Genomic DNA, 27,386 nt, shown 5'->3' on the forward strand with positions numbered 1-27,386 from the left:
TTGATACCAATCTCATGTCTAAATAGGGTTGGGTAACAAAACGCGGTGCCAATAGGGCACCGGTTCCGACGTAAGCGGTAGTAACGAGACCGAATAAGAACGACAATTTCGGTGCCCCATTTCGGTGCCTGACTTCTTTTTTTTTTTTTAGAAGCATCGCTGCACGGGACGCTACGTTACTGTTAGCTAGTAGCTGGATTAAACACAATGGTTAAAATGCTGACAGCTTACGTTAAGCAGTGTAAAGTGTGACTGTATTTCCCTGTAGAGGATTCCCATAGATATAAACACATCTATGGAGGATTCCAACACGTAACGGTCCGCAGCTGCCGTTGTCGGAAAAACAAAACAAAAGGTGCGTTTACTTGAAACTTGCCAGCCATGGGGTGCATTTTAAGTTATTGTAAAATACCCTTTTCCCATCAGGTGCTTGTTTTTGTCATTTACTGGTGAAAAAAGTCATTGTTGTAAGTTATTGTTATTACATTATTAATCAATCATTTAATTTTGACCATATGGCCTTAGCAATAAACAAGCCGTTCTTTAATGTCGCCAACTGTCATTTTGTGCTCCTTTTTTATTATTTTTTTATTATATATATTATAAATATATTATATATATTTCGGTTCAGGCACCGTTTAGACACCCGCACCATTTTAAAAGTATCGTTTTAGCACCGGTATCAGAAAAAACCCAACCCTATATCTAAATGCTAAATGTGAAGCTACAGCCAGTAGCTGGTCTGCTTAGCTTAGCATGAAGACTGGAAACAGCTAGCCTGGCTCTGTCTAAAGGTTAACAAGACTAGGTCAAAACCTAACCCCATAAAACCATGACTTGATGTTTTTACAGTTTTTATGCTAAACTAACCTAGCTATTTAAACTAATTATGTCTTTGGTTCTACGATAATTGTATTATCGTAGCAGTATTTTACAAACAAATATACAGTCTGGTCTGTTCTGCTCCGGTTGTAATCTAGGTTGTATAAATTGAATGCCTCCTGCTGCAGCCCTTGTTGTTATTAATGAGGCCAGATTCCAAAGAAGCCTCCCATCTCTGACCCCATCTTGCGTCCTCCTGTTCCCCCATTCTCCAGAAGGGCCACTCCACCAGCAGGGGCCGATCACAGTCCTAATATCGTAGAATCTTGCATTCTTGTTAGCAGCAGATGTCTAATCTAGCTCCAGTGATTTAACTGTTTTTATTGTATGGTTGACTTGTTAAATGCAACAACAGATTGGGGAATAGATTAGGAGCAGAGATGGAAAGTAATGAATTACAATGTTTACTTGTTTACTTTTTAATAGGGATGCATCGAATCCAGACTTTTGGGGTTCGGCTGAATACCGAATCCACTGGTTAAGATTCTGCCGAATCCGAAACCGAATACCAAATCCTCCTCCCATCCTCAGTCCATTAACACAGTAAACGCATTAATGAAGTAGCCTAAACAGTGACTGTCCTTCCTTTGCCGTACCTGAAGTTGCTGCATTTTGGCTGCTGTCTGTAGATTCCTTCATGTACAACTCATATTCTTTTGGATGTTTCATACCAAATGTTTTAACAGCGGCGATGCTGTGTATTGTTTAGGGTCCTCGCCACCACGAGACAAATCGGCATTGCAGATTGAACATGTAGCTGGTCTTGAATGGCCTTCTTTTGACTGAAAGTACTGCCAAACAACAACTTTTTCTGCTCACCAGTTCCATTTTCACTTCCTCACAGCCTACTGCATTGAACGCTCCACCTACGTAAAAACCTTCCCGTAATCAACGGTGGCGTCATTACATCGACCAGCGTAGCGCGCCTAGTGCAAGCGTAAGGTTCGGTTCGGTGGAAAAAAGTTCTACGGTTCGGCAGAAACCGAACCCCGTCAAATCCTGGATTCAGTGCATCCCTTCTTTTTAAAGTACTTTTTAAAATCTGTACGTTTACTGTTACTATGTATGTATTGAACTTTGCTACATTTTAAATCACATTGCTTATTGCGTAAAAAACCTCTCAGTATATGTCTGCTTGCTCTACCCACTGAGCCAACCCAGCCACTACTCTTTCCACCTTTGATTAGGAGAGTTCATAGGTGTAATTTACAGGTGGGTTGCACTGGCCAATAATCAAAAGTGGCCAGCGCAACCCCCAAAAAACCTATTATAATTTCCTTTACACCATAACTTGGTGCAGAAAAGGCTGAAATTGTTGCAGAAAAATTTACCAGAATGCAGAAAATGAAGTGTTTGAAATGCACAAATCCCCACAGTGGAATAGGTAGGTGCAGCTTCCTCGATAAGCTCAACCTCCGCGGGGGGGGTTTTTTTTTGCAAAAAACCCACACAAAAAAAAAAAAAACCCCCCCCCCCAGGAGCCCCCCCCCCTCCCCAAAGAAAAAAAAAAAAAGGCTGCCGGCTGCCCGGGGGGGGGGGGGTAGTCATTGTGAAACAAGGGAAGCTGCCATCTCTCTTTTTTTAATTAGGAATTAATCTATTTCATTATTATTAAGCACAACATCTAAGCAAAAGGGGAGTGAAAGAAATCTATTTTCTTTGACAATAATAGCCTAGGTTTGGGAGCCCTGGCACATAGTTTACTAAAATGGAGCTATAAGGAATTCTATAAGAGAAAGGAAAGCCTAACAAATAAAATCTGTTAATCAAGTGATATAATATAACTTGTTTCCAATGCAATCCAACTTAATACATCTTCGATATTTTGTTGAGTGGCCCATCTTATATTCTGCTTCCCTTTGATAGTGTACATTGCGGATCGTTCGATATAAAACACTTGAAACAAGTGAGCTTCGCTGGAAACGAAATTGTCCGATTTTTTTTCAGTGGTTTTTCAGATTTCCAGAATGACAGTGAGACTGCATGGACCATGACACTATTTATACATAGCAGAGGATCTCTGGATCTCCGTTTGAGAGAGCGAGCGGTCTACATAACAGTCGGTGTAAATTGAGCGTGGCCACGACATGCGTGCGTCGGTGTTGCCTATATGTGAACCCTCTCTGTACAGCGTCGGTGTTGGAGAGCGCATCAGTCACACTGCGTGGTGTAGGTGGACGACAGCAAACGGATAATAAACAAATCTATATCGGGAAAGCCCCGGCTGTCAGCGGGCAGAAACCTGAACAGGTGGCTGCCTCATGTCTTAGCGGTGTACGCGTCAAGGCGCACAGACCCTCACCAGCTTGTACCCGCTCGCTAATCTCCTCTCTGACGACAGCTTGTGCGCGTAAAAGCAAACAAAACCAGGAGTACGGCAGGTTTGGCTCGGTGGATCTGATCAGTCATCAGGATTGTACTCACCAGTGTTGGTTCAGTCCCCTTCACGAAGTTGTGGAAAGTGCGTCTTGGTTTTGAAGCTGAACTAACAGGGTTGGATACAATGACTCTTTCTTGGATTTTGTAATCTCTCCCCCTGTGTTTGTTTTTGGATTGCCAAGCAGTGGTAAAGGCTGACACTGATAACACAGCATGTTGCCAGAAATAAATAACAAGGTGAGGCGCTTTGATTTGTTGGCAACTTGGTTGGTTGGTAAAATAGCTATTTCCCGTGGATAATTGTACTGTATGTATTCTCTTGTCCATTTGAAAGCAATGTAGGCTATGGTCAATCAGAGTGTATCTATGATTTTCTAATAATGCCAGGGCTGGTCTGCTTATCCAATCAACGAGAGAGCTTTAATATTGTTATTACCATACTTTTATCTCCCATAGTATCACTTTAATATTCCTCTACAGTGAACTTGCAGATTTGCTTTTCTATGGAATAAGAATTTCTTTTGCCCAGATACAGGGCTTCATTCCAGGCTAATTCCATTTTGGGAAAACCCCTTCACAGGTATCCATTTACAATGATAAACTCAAATGAAAGTCTACCATTTACTGTAAATTTTTTATGTATGTGTATCGATCCATGCCAAGAATGTGAAGTCATTCTCACTTTGGAATTATTTCCATTTCTCCTCTATCCGACTTGAATGCTTATTTTGTAATCTGGCCCCTGTCTCCAGACCGCATGCCAAGTTCTGATGAAAAATCGGATCCATTTCTATTTCAGTCGTTGTTTAGCCTACTAACTTCAGTGTTTGTTGTGCTGACATATTCTGTAAGTCTATATGCGTTCTGGTGTATTTTTTCACACCTTACATGGAAAGTGTTGTAAATTTAACCCTCACCGTTTTTGGATCTTAAAAGAATTTCAGCTCGTTTTTTTCTTCTTCTTTTTTACTGTTTTTAGTAACAACAATTAATAATAATCGATTGTTTGCTTTGACAAACCAATTATCCTAACATATAACAGTCATTTTGATCACGTGGATTGATCCGTGATCTTCCTGTCACATTTGTTGCCCGCCTGTTTTTTTGCAATGAAAATGTCAGAGCAGCGTGATTATCCGTTGGAAAAGGACTGTAAATGTCTGACAGCTGACAGTGTGAGTAGTCCCAGTTTTACAGCTTGTTGATGTTTACCATCAGTTACTCCTGGTTTTATTGCTTTGCTGACACTCTGACCAACTGACCCTTGAGGACCCAAAGCTGCTCTCACACCCCTGCTGTGATGACCGTGATCTCCAGCAAAGACCCCCCCAGTCACGCAGAAACAGAGTCGGCATTGCTCCTGATTTCTGTTTCCCGTCTTCACTTCCATTCATCTATTTATGTAACGTCATTTAAAGGTCCAGTGTGTAACTGGACCTTTAAATGACGCTCATTATCAAAATCTGTGTTGCCCGTTCACAAACTTGTCCTTTTCCATGAATATTTACCACCACCATCAATTCCAAGTATTCCTTTTGGCTTGACATTTTTACATTTGCCTCCGCATGAACTGGGGGTAGACGTTCCATATTCATACGCCATCTTTAAAAACGTTAGCCGGTAAGGGACATACAGGACATACTGCTCCGCCTTTCGTGTTTTCGCTGTCGCATGATAAACTCCCAGGTGCTGCTAATGCTGCTTATGGGTATCGTAGCTTCCCGGCCCCGGCAAGTTCGAAGACGGAAACATGGAGGACCCACACGTATTCAAAATCCAAATTTCTTATTTACTTCTTCTTCTTCGCCAAGAAAAAGAAAAAGGATATTGAAAAGAGCAAGAGACCGCCTTTTTGAAGCGTGAAGGTCACCGTAGCTGTAATACGTACTTTGAACTGCGTGGCGCGAGAGAGTTGATTGCGATATATGATCTCAACGCTAGATGGGAGAAATTCCCACACATTGGACCTTTAAACTTGTTGGCACATTAGGAGCAAATGCCCTCTTTCATGTGTGTTTCATTTGAGTGTGCAATTACATATATACACAGGAATGACAATTTACTGTATCGTACAGTGAAATTCTATCCAACACTGTGTTTGAAATATTACCATATGTCTTTCACTTTCTTGTGCAAACCTGGTTTTTAGGCACAGATAGCGAAATTGACAAATAGTTAACCCCTGCTGTTTTGAATCTTGAGAGAAATCTCATTATTTCATGTTATAATAATAGGAGAGGTGGAAAATACAGAAAAGTGTGTGCACTTGGGCACGTGCAATGATGTCACCTGGTTTCAACTGGGCTAAGTGCTCATTAGTCAGGCTTAGAGCAGACCTGTGCAGGTGATGTTTTAGAAGCCAATCTGCCACAGTGACCTATGGCTCCTGCTGTCACTCACAGTGCTCCTGAGATTGTAACAATACCACATTATTGTGTCATACCCTTCTTTGGCTATGTCTTGTGTGCCAGTCTTACTGAAGAATTATATCAACTGTACTGTGAATGGCAAAGCCAGTGAGTGTTTGCAGGATGCGTTTACTTGTATCCAGCGACCAGTACAATTTTACGAAATCAGTTCAGTGTCTCATCCTCCTCATCCTCCTCCTGCAGATGATGCCGTCGTGACAGCTGATGTTGCTTTTGCTTCTCAATAAGAAGGTTTAGTGTAAGGTTATGATTGGGAAGCTGTTTCCTATCCAGCACCTGTGGACAACACCCCACCCATTCTGTCTCACCCACCCACTCCCTCCCTGCCTCCCTCCCCGACTGACAGGCTGGCAGTGGGAGTTTAGCACATATACCCACATGGGGCTAAGCTTTATTTCACCCATATGGTGTCGCCCAACACAGCTGCACGCTCACCCGCTGATTACTAAGGCACGTGTAAGCTGGCTTGGGGTCGGAGAGAATCGTGCACAATCATTCCAAATGCATGTGACATCTTTTCTTTTTAGAAATCAGGAACTTTTGCTTTATTACATTTAAGGCTTCCCTTTTTCTGCAGCACATTGGATTGGATGCGCGTGTACACCCGCTGCCAGGCACATGTTCACACACCTGCACAACTCAGCAGGTACACAGAAATGACTGTTGCTGGGTTTTTGCAGAAGTAATCTATTTTTGGCACCTAAAGTGCCTTATTTCTGGTAGTCTCGCTGCAATCTCGCTCAGCTGTCCACAGGCTGTGTGTTATTGAGACTGGGGGTCCAGGCAGCATGAACACAGGAAGCTATTCAATTGGTATTATTTGTTATTATTTATGACTGCTTTAATCCATCTCTCATGGTGTCAAAGGATTCCTAAATCTCACATCGGAGATCATGTTGTTATGCATAAAAATGTGTTGTGCCCACAGCTTTTTTTTTCATCTTGTAGCACATTTTATGAATTGCTCTCATTCCTCCCACAGACATCACGACCGGAGGCCTTCCCTCACCCTCACAGACTCCCAGCAGAGGGCAACCGTCTTGGAACAAACCGACCCTGCTCACAGGTCAGCGCTTTCCCCACTGCTGGACGCTGCAGCAGCTGACCCCTTACCCACTACATGTATCGACTACTATAGCATCTTTTCCCTTAGTGTTTGAGTTATTTGAGGTGTACTGGAATCATTGCCTGAGAGATAATATTCATCCTTTTCTTCTTTTTTTTTCTTTTCATACACATGCAGTGAGCTACACCAGAATCCTATTAGACATAAAAGACTGTGACAAGCATCATAGAGACTTATTCTGATGTTTTGAATATTGACAGAGCAGCTCCTCAGAAAAGAAGAAAATGTCTGCGGTGAGCTTCCCAATTCAAGTCATCTATATTAACATGTATTTCCTCGTTAGGAAAACATGGATGTGACTGTACATATCTGTCTGCACATGTGGTCATGTGTAACGCATCACTGATTTTCATTGATACAAGTGCAGCTCATTAAAGCAGCATGGTTATGTACAGTCACGTAGCTGCGTTTACTTCCTTTGCCTGTTGTGGCAGGTGCCTGCAATTATATTTAGCCCTATCTCTATGCGTCATAACCAAGTTGGCAGATCCTGCAGCAGCTCTAAACACGTGAGATGAAGTATCAGAAATATCTACGGCGTGGATAGGAAAGCTTTTTTTTCCGGAATGCTGTTAATAATTAATATTAAAGAATTTATTATGTTGCCAATACAGTACATTGCGGAGGGCTAAATGATAGCATGCAGGGTGCAGGGGCAGCTCTGTTTTGAACTTTTCCATGAAATGTGGATAAAACTGCAGTCCAGTAAGTAAAAACGTGTCCTAAATATACTCTGTAATACCCCTCTTGATGCTGATACACGTCCGTAGGATATCTCATTTTTCCCAGAGAGCTTGGCATAGGATAGAGGTCTAACTTTGCCCATCATTGCCAGGGCAGAGCCTTGCAAGGCAGCGACACATGTAATCGTGCTCTTAGAGCAAGCAGGATGGCAGTCAGTGAAAAGCAGGTTGCTGTTCTTCTCCTCCCCCACAGAACCAGACAGACAGACTCTGTCAGGACCCAGCCTCACAGGCTTTGTCCCCATTTCACTCTCAACCTGATCAGTAATTCCAGCCACTACCTGCTGGGGGTCCTGGTCACCTGAGCCTCTGCAGACGAAATGCACTTGGAAGGGATGTAGACCGCTAGCTGAGAACATAAAGCCAAAACTGAGGAGCTGCAGCCTGACACAGACACATACTCATGAAAAAATGAAAAGGGGATGTAACAAGCTTGTAGCTGCACTGTAAAAAGAATAATCCGTTTAGACTTCACACTTACAGTACTGGCCCACTCTCTACAGATGCTTTTGTTTTTGTGGATGTGCTGCACAGTGGGTTATTCCCCGCAGAAATAAAGATCTTAAAAAGCCTTCTAGCTGTGGAAGGTGGACAATGTTTCTGAATATTCTCTTTTTTTGCCGAATATACTGCAGTCTGCCTTCATCTAAGTCTTTAGTCCCATTTCTATACATTTGAAGCTTTTGGAGTTTAAAAAAACAGACTGAAATATCTTCCTCCATCATCTGACTATCTTATTTTTGTCACTGTTTAAAAAAAAAAGTATGTCTTGGTGTTTCTAATGTTCATTTCTTTAATCAAGGCAGTAAAACTAAAACAATCCTTCTGATTTACAGAAGTTTGGTCCTGGTGTAGGGACCCTGCCTCAGCTTGAGCCACCGGTGGTCCAGGTGGTGGTCAGCAATGCCAAAAACCAACATCAGCCGTCAGACAACATCCTGCCCCAAATTGCCAACAAAGGGGTCCAAAACAACTATCAGACACACCCGGTGAGGCTCTTATACACCAGCAGCCTGTAATATCCTACAGTGGCAGCTAGTTTTGAACTATAATGCTTTGTGATGTTTCTGATGGGAGGAAAAAGATTTAAGCATCTATATTTCTCAAAAGTAGCTTATTTAACTCAAAACTAGTAGTTCCAGGGACACGGACCACTGTGAAAACACATTATGAAGGCCACACTGTAGTTACTTTATCTTTTCTTTGCTCATAATTACAAAGGGACTCTGCTTCCTTTGTGTGTGTGTGTGTGTGTGTGTGTGTGTGTGTGTGTGTGTGTGTGTGTGTGTGTGTGTGTGTGTGTGTGTGTGTGTGTGTGTGTGTGTGTGTGTGTGTGTTTATTGCACAGGATGAGAGGCCGAAGCCCGCCCAGCAGTTCAGCATGCGGTTTGGTGCAACAATGGATAAAGTGTCTGTCTCCCGTAACAGCAAGATTATCAGCAACAAGCTGGAGAAAGAGAAGACATATGAGGGTCAAAGGTTACCCATGTCTCCCCTAGGTATGTAATCCTGGATAATAATACAATACAACAGGATAACAGTGATGTTATTTCACATTTTGAATCTTTAAAGGGTGTTTTTTCAAGACAGGCATGTAACTAAGTAACAATTTTGATTCGGCAAAAATAGCGTGCTGACATTTAAGTCGATCGTTCACAATCCTCTGCTCTTGGCAGAGGTGTAATCAATATGATCGTGACTCATCCCACCCTCCTCCTCTTACTTCCTGTTGCAGAGGCACTGAAGAACTTCCAGGACCGGCTGACGGAGTTTGAGCAGGAGGAGATCATGGACTACGCAGAGATCTGGTTCCTTGGTCAGGGCTCTCAGAAGATCGAGGGTTCCCAAGGAACACCGCAGAACTCTGGATACGATGACGAGCATGGAAGCTACGTCAGGGTAAGACGGGTAGCCTGTTTGATATGAAAATTAAGTCTGTTTTTTGTAAGCGGTAACAAGCAGAGACCTTTTAGAAAAGTCTTCCTCATTACTTATGGCAGGTGCTTTTTTTATTGAAGCCAAAAAGCAGTAGATATCTCAGTACAGAAAAATACTTTGCACATCTACAACAGGTGAGTAGGATACAGGTTACTATAGAGGGGCTGTATTGATATTTAAGCTCTGTCTATAGTAATGGATATGTGAATGAATGTTGTGTATTTATGCCTGATTTTATGTGGAAGTTGTTGATTGGTGCACCTACAAAAAAATGGCTTCTCAGGATGTAAAACCATTAGCCTGAAGATGGTCCAGAACCGAAATGTTGCCTATTATTAAAACTTATAATACTAATAATATAATACTATATTTTTTAGCAAGACAGTGTACGGGAGTTTTTCTTTGCAAAGTCAGCTTTGATGAAAAAATAAAGCTGACTAAATCTTTACAATAATTTTGTACTTTTTGAAGAAAGTTGATTTTCATAAAGTGCTAGAAAAAAAATGGAAACTCACACTGTAGCTACAGGTATGGAAGAATTAAATCTTAAAATGTAGGGTATCATTCATAATGTGGTCAGCAGTGCTGTCAATCATGAGAACATTTTTGTTTATCATAAAAAACCCTGATAGTTCTATAAAAGGCCCCATGGTTATTCAGAGTTCATGTCAATGCCCAATGGAAACGCACATCTGCATGTGTGCAATTGTGCAAAGACATGAAAATGAAATAATTTAAAAGTAACAACGTGAACTAAAAATGTGTGAAGACACACAAACAAACACACACACACACACAGACACACACATACGCAGGCTTTCAATCTGCCTGAGCTGCCTTCATATGACCTTAATCCAGCAGTTGCAGACGTGAACCCGCCATCTGTTGGTTTGACTTCATTGTTTAATACTGTACACAATAAACTGAACTGAGGTCATCAAAGCCTGTGTCAACAGGCTGAACTGTCAGGCGACTGACAGGCAGAGCTCTTTAAAGCCACAATATGCAAATTGAAGTCATTTCAGTGGAAACGAACTCGTAGTAGGGCGAATCATCCCTATAGCAAAGCAGGGTGGGACGCCGCTTGCAAAACCAGCAATGCAAGTTTGGTAGGTGGCACCCCGCCAAATCTCGCAAGAAGGGGGGGAGGGGATCAGGCCGTGAGTGCAGAGACAGCTCTGCATGTGACAGTAACGTTAAATACAAGTACTTCGCCGCGACTCTAGGGGTCGCTGTTTGACAAAAAACGGAACCTGCATAGTATGCCTTTAAAGGCTTAGACACACAGAGCCGACAGCTGGGCTGATCAGTCTCCCCAAATTGGTCAAAAAAGTGCCTCGGGAACACACCAAAGCGACGAGACGTAATACGTCTCCATAACAGTAGGCGGCACTGACCTATATTGTTGCCCAAAAATGAAAACCGGCAGCTGATTGGACGAACGTGTCACGTGGGTCTTGTTTCTCCGGAAATTCAAAGACAGACTCTCATGGCGGCTTGTATTGTACTAAAATAGTTCACCAAAAATTATACACGTCAAATCGGCCAAAATGAAGGACGGCGGCCCCTCGGACGGACGACGGCACGGAACACACCGAACGGACTCGAGTCACTGACCTCGCCAGATTGTCCAACGGCCGATTCTGTGTGTCCGGGCCTTAAGGCTGAGTGACTGCCCATCGTTTAGACTTGAATGTCTCCGTTGAGGCTCATTGTCACAGGCTTGAACTGACAGTTACAGGAAAGTACAGGGTTAGGGTTAGCTTAACAACTGTAGTGTCATTGAGTAAATCACATCTATAATCATTAAGTAGCAATTATAGATTACAATTCTGTAAATTACAAATTACAATGTGTGGATTTATTCATAATATAGTTCATTTTGCTGAGTGATGGATATTTTTATTTCAGTAAAAGCATACGTGAAGTCTGCTTTAATATCCACAGTGCTCTTCCTCTTGCTTTTCCAGGTGCTGCATGACCACATTGGCTACAGGTTTGAAGTGCTTGAAGTGATTGGGAAAGGCTCCTTTGGGCAGGTCCTGAAATGTCTGGACCACAAGAACAACGAACTCGTAGCCATTAAGATGATACGCAATAAGAAAAGGTACAAGTGCACAAACACATTTCATTGTGATTTATTTCATTCATTACATTTCACTCCGTCCAAGTCACCTGCGATTGAACCTTTCCTATCTTTAATATCTTTAATATTTTATGAAATACATCCTGTATTACTCTTTCATTTAGACAACACTGTACCTCACTAAATACTCGATAGAACAAGTTATTTCTCACATTGGAGGTGTCAATTTTTGGCAATTATTTGAGATCTGATTCCCTGTTGTGAGGTTTTCCCACATGCCTGCATCATGATCACTTTACATTTCAGAAGTCTGCCAAACCGCTGAGTTCCTGATTTAGCTTGATAGAAGTCGGCACCCCGGGGTGTTATCTTACCTGTCCTTAGTCATTAAAGATCACAGTGTGGCAGCGTCTGCCCGGGTCCTGTAGGTTAGATGCAGGAGCAATCGGGTCTTACCACCACTTCAATAATGCAGAAAACAAATGGTGCAAACTGCCAAAGCAATGCCCCAGGAGAACTCTGCACTGCGTTAGCCGATCTTATCTGTCCCGGGGGAGGATTGTGTATGGTTGACATAAAGAAATATCCAAGGATTTAACCCTCATGTCAAATTTGACCCATTTTCAGAGATTCTATATCAGAAATAGGGGTTTCTTTTAACCAAATTTCCCAAAAATAACATGGATGGTTCCATACGCTAATTGATGATCACTACTTAATGTATACTTAAGATCTGTGATAATCCATAAACATATGTTCCTCTGATCTTAACTATTAGATAACATAATTCATAATATCTGCTTATTTAAAAAAAAAATGAGGCATCATTTCAAGTAAGTGAGGTTTATTGAACATCAATTCCTAAAAGAAATGTAAAACTAGTGGTAATAAGTTATGACATTGGCTAAGAAGCTGTAATCCAGAATTGGGTGATAATTTATAGGCTACTTTATGCTTTATAAAGGGGCAAGCCAAACCGCAGGACAACAAGTGCATGGTCGACGGGAAGACGATACGAGGGTTAAGGGATTGATGTGAAAAAAAAATCAACAGCAGAAAATGTTCATATAATAATTCAAAAACAACCAAGGAGTCCTATTTATCGCCATTGTGGCATGTCAGAAATCAGAACGGGAATACATACTGTACATATATTTATTCTAGCCCTGCAATACCTGGAAAATCAGAAATGCATGGTGCTATTTTCTGAATTTCAGTTCAATCTAACACCTCCTGTTATGTAATGTGTTTGTAGGTTTCATCACCAAGCTCTGGTTGAGCTGAAGATCCTGGATGTTATAAAGAGGAAAGACAAAGACAACCTCCACAATGTCATCCACATGAAGGAGTACTTTTACTTCCGAAATCACCTCTGCATCTCCTTTGAGCTTCTCGGGTAAGTACGCTCACTCGCATTCTGCACGCAGGCAAGCAAGAAGGCCTGCATGTTCAGAAGTTAGTTTTACAGGAGACTATAAAGACATTACTGAATAATTCATCTCTTAATCAAAGGTATTCAAGGTTAGCCACCTTCCCCAAGGTACAACAGCACGGTTAGATCATTGTCTCCATTCATTCTAACACTGTGTGACCGCAATCAATTAGGAGTCAAGTGATCACCTGTGTACCTTAAAGCCATCTATGTTTTAGTGCGGATGGCCACTGATATCTTATATATTTGAAGGGAGATAGTTCTGTGTATCACTCAGGCTGAATGACCTTTCAAGGCCGTCTTGGACTGCCACCTTGTCTAACATTACTGTCACTGAATCCTTTAGTTAAGGCCCTGATTGGGGCCCTATCTCTTACCCCTTCTTGCTTCATGGTGTGAAGGCTCCCGTTACACAGTCTAAAGAAGTTTATGCTTATTACAAGTAGCAAGAAATAGCAGGAGGAGACATTCTGTGTCTCTGTCTCCCCTCTGAATGTGTGCACAATCACAGATTATTTAAGTGTGCACTTGACAGTCAGTGGATGTTTTATTAAGGGTAGTGCAAAGTGTAGAGTGACATCAAACTTAGCCACCTGTTTTTTTCCCCAGAGCATTTATTTGTGGAACAGGAAGAAGTGAATCCACATTGAGCTCACTGTGCTATGTAATGAACAAAGTACAGTACATACTGTAGATAGAAAAAGAAAAATGTAACAGTATTGTAAAGATGAAAAAAACCCAACACAACCCATTTTATTTTTCTCTCGTTAGGGTGAACTTGTACGAGCTCATAAAAAAAAACAACTTCCAGGGCTTCAGTCTCGCTCTCATCCGCCGCTTCACCCACGCTCTTCTCAGGTGCCTGCAGATGCTGCACAGGGAAAAGATAATCCACTGTGACCTCAAACCGGTACTGACTTATTCTTATACTTATTCTTGTGATATAGAATATATAAAACGATTTAAAATATAGTCAACAAAACCTGATGTGGGCCACACCTTTCGACTGAATCACTGTCCTGCCGCTGATGAATTGAACTGCAAAAAAAAGAAGTCCCCAGAACAACAGTGTGAATTTCGCCCCACCTTGTGGAGCAGTATAATATTGCAGCAGCATTATATAAAAGTGTTTGTGCTTCTACTTGTGAACAGGAAAACATCCTTCTGTCTCAGAGAGGGCCAGGGAACATCAAGGTGGTTGACTTTGGATCAAGCTGTTATGAACAACAAAGAGGTAAGCGCATGAAACTCAACGAAGAGAATAATGTAACTATACTTTTTTACTATGGGTGGGGGAAAAATTGTGTCATGTATGTATCGTGATTTTTTTTTAGCGACTATTTATAAAATTGATTCTTTCCCCCAGAATCGTTTTTTTATTTATTTTCATACCAATGATTCGCCTCAATATTTACTGTTTATACGGTACCGTCGACGGCAACTACATCATTTCCGTTTCCAGCAAAACAGACAGAAAGCGGAAAATGCAGAAAATACGTGCTATGTACTTCTTTACAAACAAAATAAATGTCACACTCACTGACTGACATGTGATGTGCATTATTTTTAGAAAACAATTATTTATTTTATTAAATTATTTTTTGGGGCTTTTCCCTTTATTAGTAGTAGAGACAGTGGACAGACATGAAAAGGGAAGAGAGATGGGGAATGACATGCAGCAAAGGGCAGGGTCGGATTCGAACCCGCGCCGCTGCAGGACTCAGCCAACATGGGGCGAATGCTCTTACTGGATGAGCTAGAGGCCGCCTGGAAGACGATTAGTTTTTAGGATTGTCTCATGATATATTGTTTCCAGAAATGTATTATTCAACTTTTGTTTTTGGTAAAGAAGAAAAAGAAAATCGCAATACTCAATACTATTGCATCGCAATACTTCTAGAATCACAATGAATGAAAATAGCAATACAAATTGAATGTAGAGTGTAGGAATCGTATCGGGACAACAGCATATCGTCCCAGCCCTTTTTGTTACCATGTCGGGATATTGATAGAAATGGTCCACAGAACTTCTGTCTTCTATCCTGAGGCCTCCCTCACAGTCTGTTCTGTCTTTTCCATTAGTGTACACCTACATCCAGAGTCGCTTCTACCGCTCTCCAGAGGTTATCCTGGGTCACCCCTACAGCATGGCCATCGACATGTGGAGTCTGGGTTGCATCCTTGCTGAGCTCTACACGGGCTATCCTCTCTTTCCAGGAGAGAGCGAAGTGGAGCAGATCTCCTGCATAATGGAGGTGTGACATGGAAATAATTGTGTGTCCAGTCACATATAGTTTTTGCAAATCTCACAAAAATGTAAAGGCGTAACAATTTTCCAATATGGGCTGTTGAGTTGCTTCAGTGTGTTAAGGTGTCCTAATGTTTTTCATTCACAGGTTCTTGGGATGCCGCCAAATGATTTTGTTCAATCAGCATCGAGGAGGAGGTTGTTCTTTGGTGAGAATTTATCTTCAGTTTCAGACGTTTTTTTTATATCTTATTTCGGTGGATATTTGATATGTTGCACAACAAACAATGTAGACTATAGCATTTTCTCAACGGTATCATAAGATAAATTAATAACTAGGCCAGTACTTTGCAGAAGGTGTCAGATAACGCTATAGGAACAATGTGCCAAGACAGTAAATCAGACCATTGTGTGCAGACTCAAAAGGAAACCCCAGGAACATCACTAACAGTAAGGGGAAGAAGAGGAGACCCAACTCCAAGGAGCTGTCAGCTGCTTTGAAAACGAATGACGCTTTGTTCTTAGACTTCATCAAACGCTGCCTCACGTACGTTCACCCTAAACAACCTTTTATCAAGTATTCTTCAGTGGTACTTAATTAAAGATCAAATCCAAATCTGCACTTGCAGACTTAATTTTTTTTCCTGTGTGTGTTTTCAGTTGGGATCCAACCAAACGTATGACTCCAGATGAGGGGTTACAGCATGATTGGATCCTGGAGGGAAATTTCAATAAAGTCCGGCCGAGAGCCAGGCCCGCAGTGAAGAAGGCCTCCGACAGTTCGACCAGCAAGCCTGGTAAGAGTACTGTCCATTTCATTAGCCATGCTATATACTTCAGATAATACCCACATATATACGCACAGCATTTTGAAGTGAAAGTAAGAATTATAAATACAACAAACAGCTAAAATAGAGCAAAGACTTGCCTTACAAATCTGTACAGTTCAGGTTGAATGGGTACATTCTGCTCACACTTAGCAACTATGTTCTGATGCCATAGCAGCAGACATACCGGCAGAGTTGTTTTGCATTAATCTTGATCTGACATGTAATGTTGTTTGTTTCCATGGTACAGCGGAGAAAGTAAGCTCAGACAGCAGCACAACTGACAAGCTGGAGAGAGAGGGTTCAGCCACAGGAACAACGATGGCCCCTACCGAGCGTTTGCGGCCTATCGGGGCCTCCGCAGAGGAGGAGGTGTGTGAGAATGAGGATACCAAGCAGCAAGAAGGAGGTGGAGAAAGGCCTGTTCACATCATCATCAAGCCTCAAGAGGAAGTGGGCACAGAGGGGAAAGACAGCCAGGGGCCGTCTCAGTGTTTGCCCCCCATCATGTAACAGTCAAAAGGGAATCGTGCTGCGTTCAAGTGGCAAGTGGGAACTGTTGTTCCGGCTCAGTGTCCCACTCCCCACCTGAGAGAGATTGAGTTGGTGGAAGTAGAAGTGAATGGACAGCTGAGAGAAAATTGCATTTGTTTGGCCCTGAACACACACAATAAATGTAAAGATCCTTCATGTCCTCATTTATTACAAACACTGCCGTGTTGCTTCTGTGTCTACATGACGTCAGAAAGCAACATGTTAGAGAAGTCCGAGAATAGTCTGAGTTGATGTTTTCTACGGACAGATAGGAAACCAACCCGTTCCCACATGCTCTGAACAGAATATGGATGTATGGAGGAGATAACACTGATCAGCTGCAAAGAGGGACATCTTCTATTTATTGTTTTAAGTATAGAGTCATAGTGTTTTCTTTTATCCTGTGGAACTTTGAGTTTGTATGACAGTGAAGTCCATCAACCAGTTGTACTTGTTTTTATAATGGACTTAAGGTGCAGGTGCAGGCATTCTGTTTAAATGTGTCACGATTAAGACACCAAGCTGTCTGCCACATAAGAATGCACATGTTGACTTTAGATCAAATGGTTGGAAAACTAATTCATAGTACAGCATCAACTTTTTGCAAGTCGCTGTCGCCTGTATTAGTTATTGATCCCAATCTTTGCTGGGCATTGAAATCTTTAATAAACAGGTAAGACCATAAACACTTTTACTTTTCTCAGTCTTCATGTTATAAAAACCAAAGTAGGTGACTTTAAAGGGTGCATGTGTATAACATTGATCAAATCTTTGTTTTTTTGCATTTTATTCTTTTACACAATTTAACATTTCTTTCATAATGATAAAATATATTTAAGAAGTGTGTGCAATAAAGGCTGAGCCAAAATGTTTTGTTTTTTTAAATCATGTTAAAGAAATAATTGTCATGTTCTTTTTAATCGTAGAACGTAGTTGATGACATATAGATTAATGGTTTCGCATATTTATTGTGGAATATGTTTGATCCTGTTGCATATTTGTTTCACAATTTAATTCAACAATCATAAAATATGTATTTGTAATAGAATGTATTGTATATATTTCTGCTGTCATTTCCTATGTATGTGTAATACAGAACATATTTTAAGAAAATATTTCACATATTTGTTGAGGGTTTAGACAAGGTTTTACTTGTTGAAAATATTTTGTATGTCTGTGGTATTCATAAATTTTTTTTTATATATTAGAAACAAAAAGACAATCCTGTTATTGATAGTTTGTGCCTTGCAGTATTAAACATCTTGCACTTTACTATTGTGTGTGTACATCTGAATTAGAAACCACTGGATTCTTCTTACCTGTCAAAAAGACAAGGGTTTATACTACCCTGCCAGGTTCCCTTTTATTTGACAAAATGATGTCTCATCTAACGTGACAGAACATGATGAAACAATTGTTTCATTATTAAACATCTTTTTTTATAATGATTTATGTCTTTAGTCGCCAACAGAAATCGAATTGTAATCTAATATAGACCTGTGCCCTTACTATCTATCAGCTAAGCAACAAGAGATCCCAAGAGGGGGGATTGTAGCTGAAATAAGAAAAGTTACGATACTGTAGTTATATACATTTTTATGTCTTTTTGTCTTTTATGATTAAATAAAAGGTTGTTTCAAAGAGCATATGCTTTCATATTTCATAATTTGTATCCTCATTTTTGTGTTTATGTTTTCATGATTCTACTTGAAATGATACCGAGGCATCGTTGGCACATTATTCAATTCTGAATCATACCACAGACTACATGCAGTTTAAAATTGTACCCTTTAGTTGTAAGGTGTACAGTAGTAGGCTAATTGTTTTCACATCCTGTTGCTACATAGAGTAAGTAACTGATAAAATAGATCATTTATTTCTAAGTTTGTAAAATTGTAATTGTAAAATGATTTTGACTATGAATTTTATAAACACAATTAAACTTAACTGTTTTTGTGTGCCAGCGAAAGGAGCTCTGGTTGGCCGGTTGTTACATACAGTAGGTGGCACAGTGCTACCACTGGCTGCTGTGTGCAGGGACACTGTCCCTGGGACAGGTAGTGGCAGGAGTGGCTTGAGCCCGTATTACTTTGAGTTATTCGGTGCATCATAAATGCTTATTTAAAATCAATACATCTATTTATTATAATTTATATAAGATAAGAAGATACAATTGCAATGGTAGGCCTTCTATTGCTATGACCTATACAATAGCCTATTCAAGTGGCACACTCCAGACTCCATAGTGTGGAGTCAGTCAGATACAATTGTGGCTGAAAAAGAGACTGGGAGAAAGAAATCATTAATTTTAAAGTGTATGATCACCTAACAACTTCATTATGTGATAGAAATACCTAAATTCCAGACGTCGTCTGAGGCCTTCTATAAAATGTATGTTGACTATGATATTAGAATTTTTTATTTGAAACTTTTTTCATTGTTACACCTGAGGTTGTATTTATTGGACTTGTGTCTGAATGTTGATATTTAACACATTTTTGGATAGCTTTGTATTGTTAGGACCACAAGCTTTTTTTGCTAAGTGTGCGCTACGCTACGCTACAGCTCAACGCTGATAGTGAAATGACGTGTGAGTATTTTGACCCGCACGCTATGCCGTAGTCGGAAAGATGGCGACCTTAGCGCTGGTTAGCCGTCCTGTGGGTGTCCTTCCAAAGATTTCAAGTGAGTACTGTCAAAAACAGTAGGCATTTGATAATTACTCTAACGTCTTAGAATATAATGTTGTGATTTCAGATCTTTACATATGTGTCATGCTAACCCGGGCTCACAGTTAAACCACACTCTCGGCTCGAGTGACCTTGCTAACAGGCTCGGGGCTTTAGCTAGCTAGCTAGCTAGTAAGTTAGCTCACATTTGGAGCTTTTGAATAATTAAAATATTATCAGCTAAGTTACCTGGACGTATAACCCCCCGCATCAGTCTGTGGATTTGCGTTAATAAATGAAGGACAATAGGATGAGCTTTCCAGTTTCCAGTTGGCTAACGTTGCATTGACCTGACGTCTGTGGCAAAAAAAAAAAAAAAACATTTGCTGTTTTTATAAACATTGATAACGTTAGCTTAACGTCACGATAGGTTGTTACTCGGGAAATAGCCACATCAATGGCTTTGGATGAGTAGCTAGCTAGCTAACTGACCTGTTGTTTTACAGCGAAGATGCTGACAATAATATGCGGCTGACACAGTGACACTGAGCTAGCGTTAGTTCCTGTCGGCTATATGGTTCACATAACTTAGTATTCGTCCACAACAGTCTGAGGTTCCTGTTAATAATGTTGTTATTCAAAAGGAAACATGCAGCCTTTCAAGAGGCTTTCTTGCTTATGTGTTGTTGATTTTATCTGGTCAGTGCACACAGTAGTTTCCCATTCTACAGCTAGAGTGAGAGAGAGAGAGAGAGAGAGAGAGAATGTGTGCAAAGCTAGAAATATAAATATGTACAATACCACTACAGTACAATGCAGTGTTACACTGAAAGATTTGTTTCTAATACCTGTCCACCCCATTTATTTATACCCATTAGGTTAAATTACAGTGAGCATTAGTAACACTGCTAAGTATAATGCCAAACAATTAAAGAGCTCCACAAACCTCTATCAAACGGTTTCAACGACTATTCTAGCCGTCATGAAGACAGGTTTTATTGCTTGAATTAGTTATAGGTAATCATACCGCTTGATGTGAATCAAAGGCCGTCGTGTTCCTCTCATCTTAATAGGTAGCTGCTCCTCTGCTGTATTGTCAGCTGCCTCCGTCACCACAATCCAGCAGAGGAAGCTCCACCATGCTGTCATCCCCAAAGGGAAAGGAGGACGCTCGTCCTCCAGTGGAATAGCGGCAACAGTGTTTGGTGCCACAGGTTTTCTGGGTCGATACGTGGTCAACAGGCTAGGTGAGTTGAAAAATATAAACGTAAATACTGATGTTAAGTTATATGCACACTAATATTGACTTAACATTCAGCAAACCTGTGTATTTCTTTTTTTTAGTTTGTGCTTGTAAACCTCACATCCTGTGTCCCAATATCCCACATAAGATTTATTAACAATTATATATTGTAATGTTCTGAGATGTCAACATGTTATCCCATTAAGGATGTCCTAGTTGTTTGACTTGCATTCAGTAAATTATGGGGTACAGAGATACAATGATATTTAAGAGCAGGTTACCCAAGAGCAGCCTGTTTAAATCAAGACAGTAAATGTAGGAGACTCAACTCAATAGCTGACATGAGCTGCTTGGTATTTTTTCCCCACAAGGTTTTATGTTAGTTTACGATACCCAGCCAGACATTTAAACAAAAATATAGCCTCTAAGACTAGGGCCTGGGCCCAACGGTCGATAATTTTTATGGTATCGAAAAAATAATCTCAACCTTATGAGTATCGAAAAATTATTTATCTTCGGTGCCAAATTTCGGTTCCAAAAGCATCTGAGCGCGTAAGTGCAAGCTTATCTGTCCTCTCTGCATATTGACACTGAGCGGAGCTCCGACCGACACACACACAACACACACACACACACACACACACACACACACACACACACACACACACACACACACACACACACACGAGAGAGGTGCGGACGGAGTAAACTGTCTGCAGTCTTGTTGAAGTCACAGAGAGTCACGGTTGGTTTCAAGTGTGGTTAAAATTTTTTTAAACTTCACGCAGACAGCGTTTGCTGCGATATGATATTAATGGCGAGCCGAAAGCGGTCGCGGTGCTGTTGACGTTACACTTCCTCTTAGACAAGCAGCCACAACGGTGGTTTTTCTGCCCTGATGACTGACTGACAGGTTGAGCTTGCAAGCCAAGGCACTTTTATTAATGTTACTCTGAGTTAGCAGTTTTACCAGAATTTTTTATTTTTGATAACTGTTTTGATTCACAATTAAGGTGAAAAATAAAAGCTTTGTGTTTAATGTATGTTTGTTGATGTTGAAATGGATTTTAAAACATATGGTATCGAAAAAGTATCGTTAGGAACCGGTATCGAAACTGAGGTATCAAAATTGGAACGGATCGAAAGATTTTGAACGATACCCAGCCCTATCTAAGACACATGCAAATGTTCTGGGGCCCGTCACTGCAGTTCATTTATATGTTGGGATTTGTTTAATGTATTATTGCTATCAAATAACAAGTTACCTATACAAGTGACCCATGTGTGCTCCTTTTGTAAGCTCATGACACAAAGATGTGATGGTATGTGTTCATTAACTGATCATTTGCAGGTCGGATTGGCTCTCAGATTGTACTCCCTCACCGCTGTGATCAGTATGACATCATGTACTTAAGGCCCATGGGTGATCTTGGACAGATCATTTTCATGGTAAGATGCATACACACATACAGAGATATTGCAATGTTAGAATCTTTAAACTGCATACCTAATATACATAATCAATTCAGAGCCTTAAAGGCAGGGTTGTTAAGGTTGAGAAGCTAGCGAGATTTGAAAGTAGCATCTCCTCTGGGCTCCGGTCTAACCCCTCCCCTGGGTGCTCCCACCGATGTGCACGCGCGCCACTGCCTCGCCACTTCAAAGCAAGGCACTGCTCTGCTTCTGTTTTAGAGCAGAGTGGAGCACCGAACGGTCCGCCCGGGTTTGATTGGTCAGAGTTTTTACAGGATTACAGCAGCTACAGATGATGGAGCTTTTTCACTCCTTTTTCAGAGCCTATAAGTTATTTATAGCTTTCGGGGTGTAAAGACCATTTCAAAAAATATATTATAAAGTGTATATTGGAAAATGTTAAATGCAAATGTTTTGTCTCTATTCTGTCTTGTTGCAGGAGTGGGATGCCAGGAACAAAGAATCCATCAAACGGGCTTTGGAGCACTCTAATGTTGTCATTAACCTAGTGGGCAGAGAGTGGGAGACAAGGTACACATGTAGGCTGAAACAATGTCCTAAAGCATCTGATTTATGTCAAATGATATTGTTCTTATGGAATAGAATTTGAAGCTTGCTTGGAGATGAGGTATAGGCGATTTTGCCGAATGGGCATGTTAATTGTAAGCAAGCATTGACATGCAAGTATTTCTCCTCTTTTTGTTTACAGCAACTATCGCTATGAAGATGTCTTCGTGACCATCCCTCAGCAGATTGCCAAGGCAGCCAGAGAGGCCGGCATCACAAAGTTTGTCCACATGTCTCACCTCAATGCTGACATACGCAGCCCGTCCAAATACCTGAGGAACAAGGTAGAGAGCTGTTTTTTCCACGCTGCACATCTCTCTTACTCAGTCAAACTAGTGTATCAGTGTTTCTGTTGGACGGTATACTGTCTAAGCCAGTGAACGTTGTTGTGTGTTATTGTAGTTGATCATTGTGTAAAATGTCCCTTTACCTTAGGCTGTAGGAGAGGCAGCAGTGAGAGATGAGTTTCCTGATGCAATCATCATGAAGCCCTCTGAGATCTTTGGGCGGGAGGACAGATTCTTCAACTATTTTGCAAGTAAGACCGTTGTTTTTGTCCGTTAAAACCAACATGTATGTGAACATGTCAGTCTCTGGGTGATAGGAATGTGACACGTTTGTGAATGTTACTGCAACCTTTTTCAGTGGTTTGGTGATGTGCATTAAGTGGACGCTCCAACTTAATTGTTCCACAGTATGGAAAATGTTCCCTTTGATAATGCGTGGCTTTAATCCTTTTGTCAGACATGCGCTGGTTTGGCAATGCTGTTCCACTCATATCCCTGGGGAAGAAGACCGTGAAGCAGCCTGTTCATGTAAGTTTGTTGAAAGGAGGCAGCTATTCTAATATTATAATAAATTGAAACTTCCAGAAATATTTTCTGAAAATTGGTGTTCCGATACCGGTGCTACTTTTAAAAGAACGGATACTTAAAAAAAGAAAGAAAAGCGAAGCACAAAACACCTGTCGCACCACAAGGCTTAAGCTACCAGTTTTAAGTGAACGCACCATCTCTGTTGTTTTTCTGATAACAGCAGCTGCAGAGCAGACTGTTAGGTCCCGCTGGGAATCCTCTACAGAGAAATACAGTCACGCTTTACACCGTTTAATCCAGCCACTAGCTAACGGTAGGCTAATGTTACCTGCTGTCAAGTGTAATGTTTACTAGCGTCACATGTTGCGCTAGTTGCGCTAGTTCTGTTGCCTGTAACATCCGTTTCGGAGCATCAGATCATTTAAGTGCCAACGAAATAAGGGGCCGAAATCCGCGTTGCTATTCGGTCAGGTAGATACCGGTTGTTTAGGCACCGGTGCCATATTAGCACCAGATTTCGGAACCCAACCCTACTCTGGAGCAAATTGTATCATGTGCAGATATTACTCTTCACGCACAAATTTCAACAATCAAGAGTTGAACAGGCAGCTGCAAGTGTGAAACAAAACATACCTAAGTAGCTGATTCTGTGTAAGGTGCCTAACTGAAGGTAGCGTCTGCATTTGACAACAGGAGTGTTGCAATACCAAATACAGTGCCAACGTTTTTTCTGAGTCGTGGATTTGGACATTAGTGATACACCTAGTACTTTAAAACTTAGGTTTCCAGTATTTACACATTTTGTCTAAAGGAAACAATGCACACTGAATAACTACTCACTGAATGTGCTTATCACATGAACCCAAATAATTATTTATGATATTTAAACAAAACTAAATATATTAACACAACTCTGACCACCTTACCAATTTATCTTATTTCCCTTACGCAATTGTTTAATAGTTTAAATAAATACTCAACAAAATGTTGCTTGCATGTTTTCTATGCTATAAGTTTCAAGTATATATTCAGAATTAGTGACTGCACCAAGCAGACGGACATAGTTTCACTAAGAATTTGTTTATTTTGCAAATGGCAATACATTATTTTAATTGTTTTGGTTTTTGTCTAAAGGACAAAACTGCACACTGAATAACTCTACTCACTGAATGTGCTTATCACATGAACTAAACTTTTTCTTTTCTCCCTCAGGTGGTGGATGTGGCCAAGGCCATTATCAATGCTGTCAGAGACCCTGATGCTAATGGAAAGACGTATGCATTAGTTGGGTAGGTGGTCAAATAACTTTGTTTGAAATGCTGTGCCTTGGAGTAGAGCAAATGCTGACATTTGAAGATGGGTAACATAAAGCACAAATCATTTATAGATTTAAATTTATAGCAAGATCAATCAGCCATAATCACCATAATCTGTACTGAGCAAGAAGTCATGGGTGCAATTTACTGAATTACAGAAGTACATTACAGGGCAAAGCATTGTGCTTCATTTGCAGTCTTAAAGTGCTCATATTATGCTCATTTTCAGATTCATAATTGTATTTAGAGGTTGTACCAGAATAGGTTTACGTGGTTTTAATTTTCAGAAAACGCCATATTTTTGTTGAGGCTTCTCACTTCTGTTTCATCTTTGTTGGGAGTCGCACATGCTCAGTAGCTAGGTAAGGACTACTAGCCAGTCAGAAGCAGAGTATCAGGGCGTGTCCTGACAGTACCTAGGTAAGGACTACTAGCCAGTCAGAAGCAGAGTATGAGGGTGCCCACGCTTGCAGCTAGACTAGCATTATAACGTGTGTTACAAAGTGACCACGTTTGTCTCTGAAGTAAAGGCTGGACTACAATAGAGCTGTTTGGAGCAGTTTGTGAACAGTGTTTTCTGTTGGAGATGGTAAGTCACTTTGGGGGGACTTTGGGCTTTTTCACTTTGTAAACCTATAACCGCGTGCACAAAAAGATATATATAATACAATAAAGGAAAGGGGAAAGCCAAAAAGCATAATATGAGCACTTTAAAAGTTTGTTGACAAGAAAAAAAAGTTGTAATTTAAGTGAACTTACAAGAAAGGTCAATGGTTTTGTCTTTTAATGTATAGTGCAAAAAACATGGCCAGGGCCTGAATGGCAGCAGTGCACTAAAAAAAGCGTGTATTCAACAGTCGTTACTATTTGGATTTTACAAAACAAATATTGGAATCATTTTCATTAGTAAAAGTTTTGAGTTTGGAAAGAGAGGTGTTAACTTTAGACAAGGATGCATGTAAGTGAAAGTTAGAGAGTACCTTGTTTGCATGCAGTGCCTGCACAGAAATGGCCTATTAAAGGATAGGAAACCTTGTGTCAACATATGTTGTTGTCCATGCCCTGTATTTTGTGGACGTTTGAGCACAGATTTTCTTGATGAGGGCACTCCTTCTTAAATTGTTTTTGTCCTATTTTCCCTTGTCGTCTAGTCCCAACCGTTACCTCCTTCATGACCTGGTAGAGTACATCTACGCGGTGGCACACAGACCTTTTGTGCCCTACCCCCTGCCCCGCCCACTCTATCAGTAAGTGCTTTATTCAGGGTTGTTTTTTTACATACTTTCCAGAGAAAAGGCATCTTTCATGAAACTAACTTGAGCATTAAACAACACAGATGGCATGTTGTTAAACAAAACAAAGGAGATGTTAACTCTTGATTGCTTTGTGCTACAGTGATAACACACACAAGCAGTTGTTTCCCACACATCCTATTCGACATTCTGAAGAAATATATTCAACGTGTCACATTATTCAAACGAAACGGCAACCTGCTCATCAAAAATATTCCCCTACAGAGCCACTAGGTCTCTTGGGTGTGGTTGACATACCACTGTACAATCATGTGATAGTTTCTGATTTTTACTTTCAGCCTTGCTGCTCAGTTTTTCGCCATGAACCCATTTGAGCCCTGGACAACCCCAGACAAAGTTGACAGAGTAAGACAACCAAGATCTTGATATAACTTAGAGGATTTGTGCCACCAACTGTTGCACACTAATTCTCTGCTGCACTTTTATTTTCCAGTTTCACACCACAGACCTGAAGTACCCAGGACTTCCCGGTCTGGAGGATCTTGGTATCACTCCTTCTACTGTAGAACAAAAGGCAATTGAGATTCTGCGTCGCCATCGCCGATTCCGTTATCTGGAAGCTGACCTGGATGAGACGAAGCCAGCCAAGACCGTCAACTATTAAACTACCAACAACACCAGGGCAGCCAGAGGATGTCAGTGCCTCTGATTGTCCTTAATTGGTCTTTAACTATATTCTGTACATAATAAAAAAAAAGATATCCTCTAAGGGTTGTCTTGAGGGTTTTTCTTGTTTGTTGCATATTGTTTTTATTAGAAATGACTTTACCATTACAGTCCCTCTAAGACTGAGGTCTCTCCCTTCAACATTTTTTCGTTGTAGAACGGAGTAGGGACCCCTACTACATACAGTATACTGTATAAAATTGAGTTTTGTATTAAACTGAGTCAGATGGATATAAATGAATGGATATTATTACATTATTTAAACATTAATGTTAAACATAAATGTAGAACAGTGAATCCTTAAAGGCATACTATGTAACTTTTCCAGCTTCGGTCGCCCTACAGGTTGTCTCATTGGAACTACAGCCACGCGAGCTGTAGTTCCAATGAGACAACCTTTTTTACTTCTGTTCATTATCAAAATCTGTGTTACCTGTTCACAAACTTGTCCTTTTCCATGAATATTTACCTCCACCTTCAATTCCAAGTATTCCGGGCGGCCTCTAGCTCACCCAGTAAGAGTGTTCGCCCCATGTTGGCTGAGTTCTGCAGCGGTGTGGGTTCAAATCTAACCTGCTGCCCTTTGCTGTGTGTCATCCCCCATCTCTCTCCCCCTTTCCTGTTTATCCACTGTCACTCTATAATGAAGCCCCAACAAAAATAAACTTTAAAAAAACATTAAAAGCATTGATTTTGGCTT

At 40.8% G+C, this 27,386-nt stretch overlaps 2 protein-coding genes across 3 annotated transcripts; both read left to right on the plus strand.

Moving 5' to 3' along the window:
* Positions 1-3,031: 3,031 nt before the first annotated feature.
* On the plus strand, positions 3,032-17,896 carry dyrk4 (dual-specificity tyrosine-(Y)-phosphorylation regulated kinase 4). Of its 2 annotated transcripts, XM_039809303.1 has the most exons (15): positions 3,032-3,498; positions 6,268-6,336; positions 6,673-6,756; positions 8,396-8,548; positions 8,908-9,058; positions 9,295-9,458; positions 11,468-11,604; positions 12,839-12,979; positions 13,787-13,925; positions 14,168-14,249; positions 15,098-15,270; positions 15,412-15,472; positions 15,681-15,810; positions 15,924-16,060; positions 16,341-17,896. In XM_039809303.1, the coding sequence occupies exons 1-15, from the start codon at positions 3,475-3,477 to the stop codon at positions 16,601-16,603; spliced, it is 1,908 nt and encodes a 635-aa protein (XP_039665237.1). In that variant the 5' UTR covers positions 3,032-3,474; the 3' UTR covers positions 16,604-17,896. The 2 variants fall into 2 exon arrangements, with proteins under 2 accessions (XP_039665237.1, XP_039665238.1); XM_039809304.1 differs by lacking the exon at positions 6,268-6,336 and having other exon boundaries at positions 3,033-3,498; positions 16,341-16,603.
* A 1,283-nt stretch (positions 17,897-19,179) lies between these two features.
* ndufa9a (NADH:ubiquinone oxidoreductase subunit A9a) lies at positions 19,180-26,729 on the plus strand. The gene is made up of 11 exons (XM_039808350.1): positions 19,180-19,309; positions 20,367-20,540; positions 21,888-21,985; positions 22,449-22,540; positions 22,719-22,860; positions 23,012-23,114; positions 23,321-23,391; positions 24,604-24,680; positions 25,859-25,954; positions 26,299-26,365; positions 26,454-26,729. Exons 1-11 carry the CDS (start codon positions 19,255-19,257, stop codon positions 26,622-26,624), a joined length of 1,146 nt encoding a protein of 381 aa, XP_039664284.1. The 5' UTR covers positions 19,180-19,254; the 3' UTR covers positions 26,625-26,729.
* The last annotated feature ends 657 nt before the right edge of the window (positions 26,730-27,386 follow it).

The sequence above is a fragment of the Perca fluviatilis genome, chromosome 8 (assembly GCF_010015445.1).
Source record: "Perca fluviatilis chromosome 8, GENO_Pfluv_1.0, whole genome shotgun sequence".
Taxonomy (NCBI): Eukaryota; Metazoa; Chordata; class Actinopteri; order Perciformes; family Percidae; genus Perca; species Perca fluviatilis.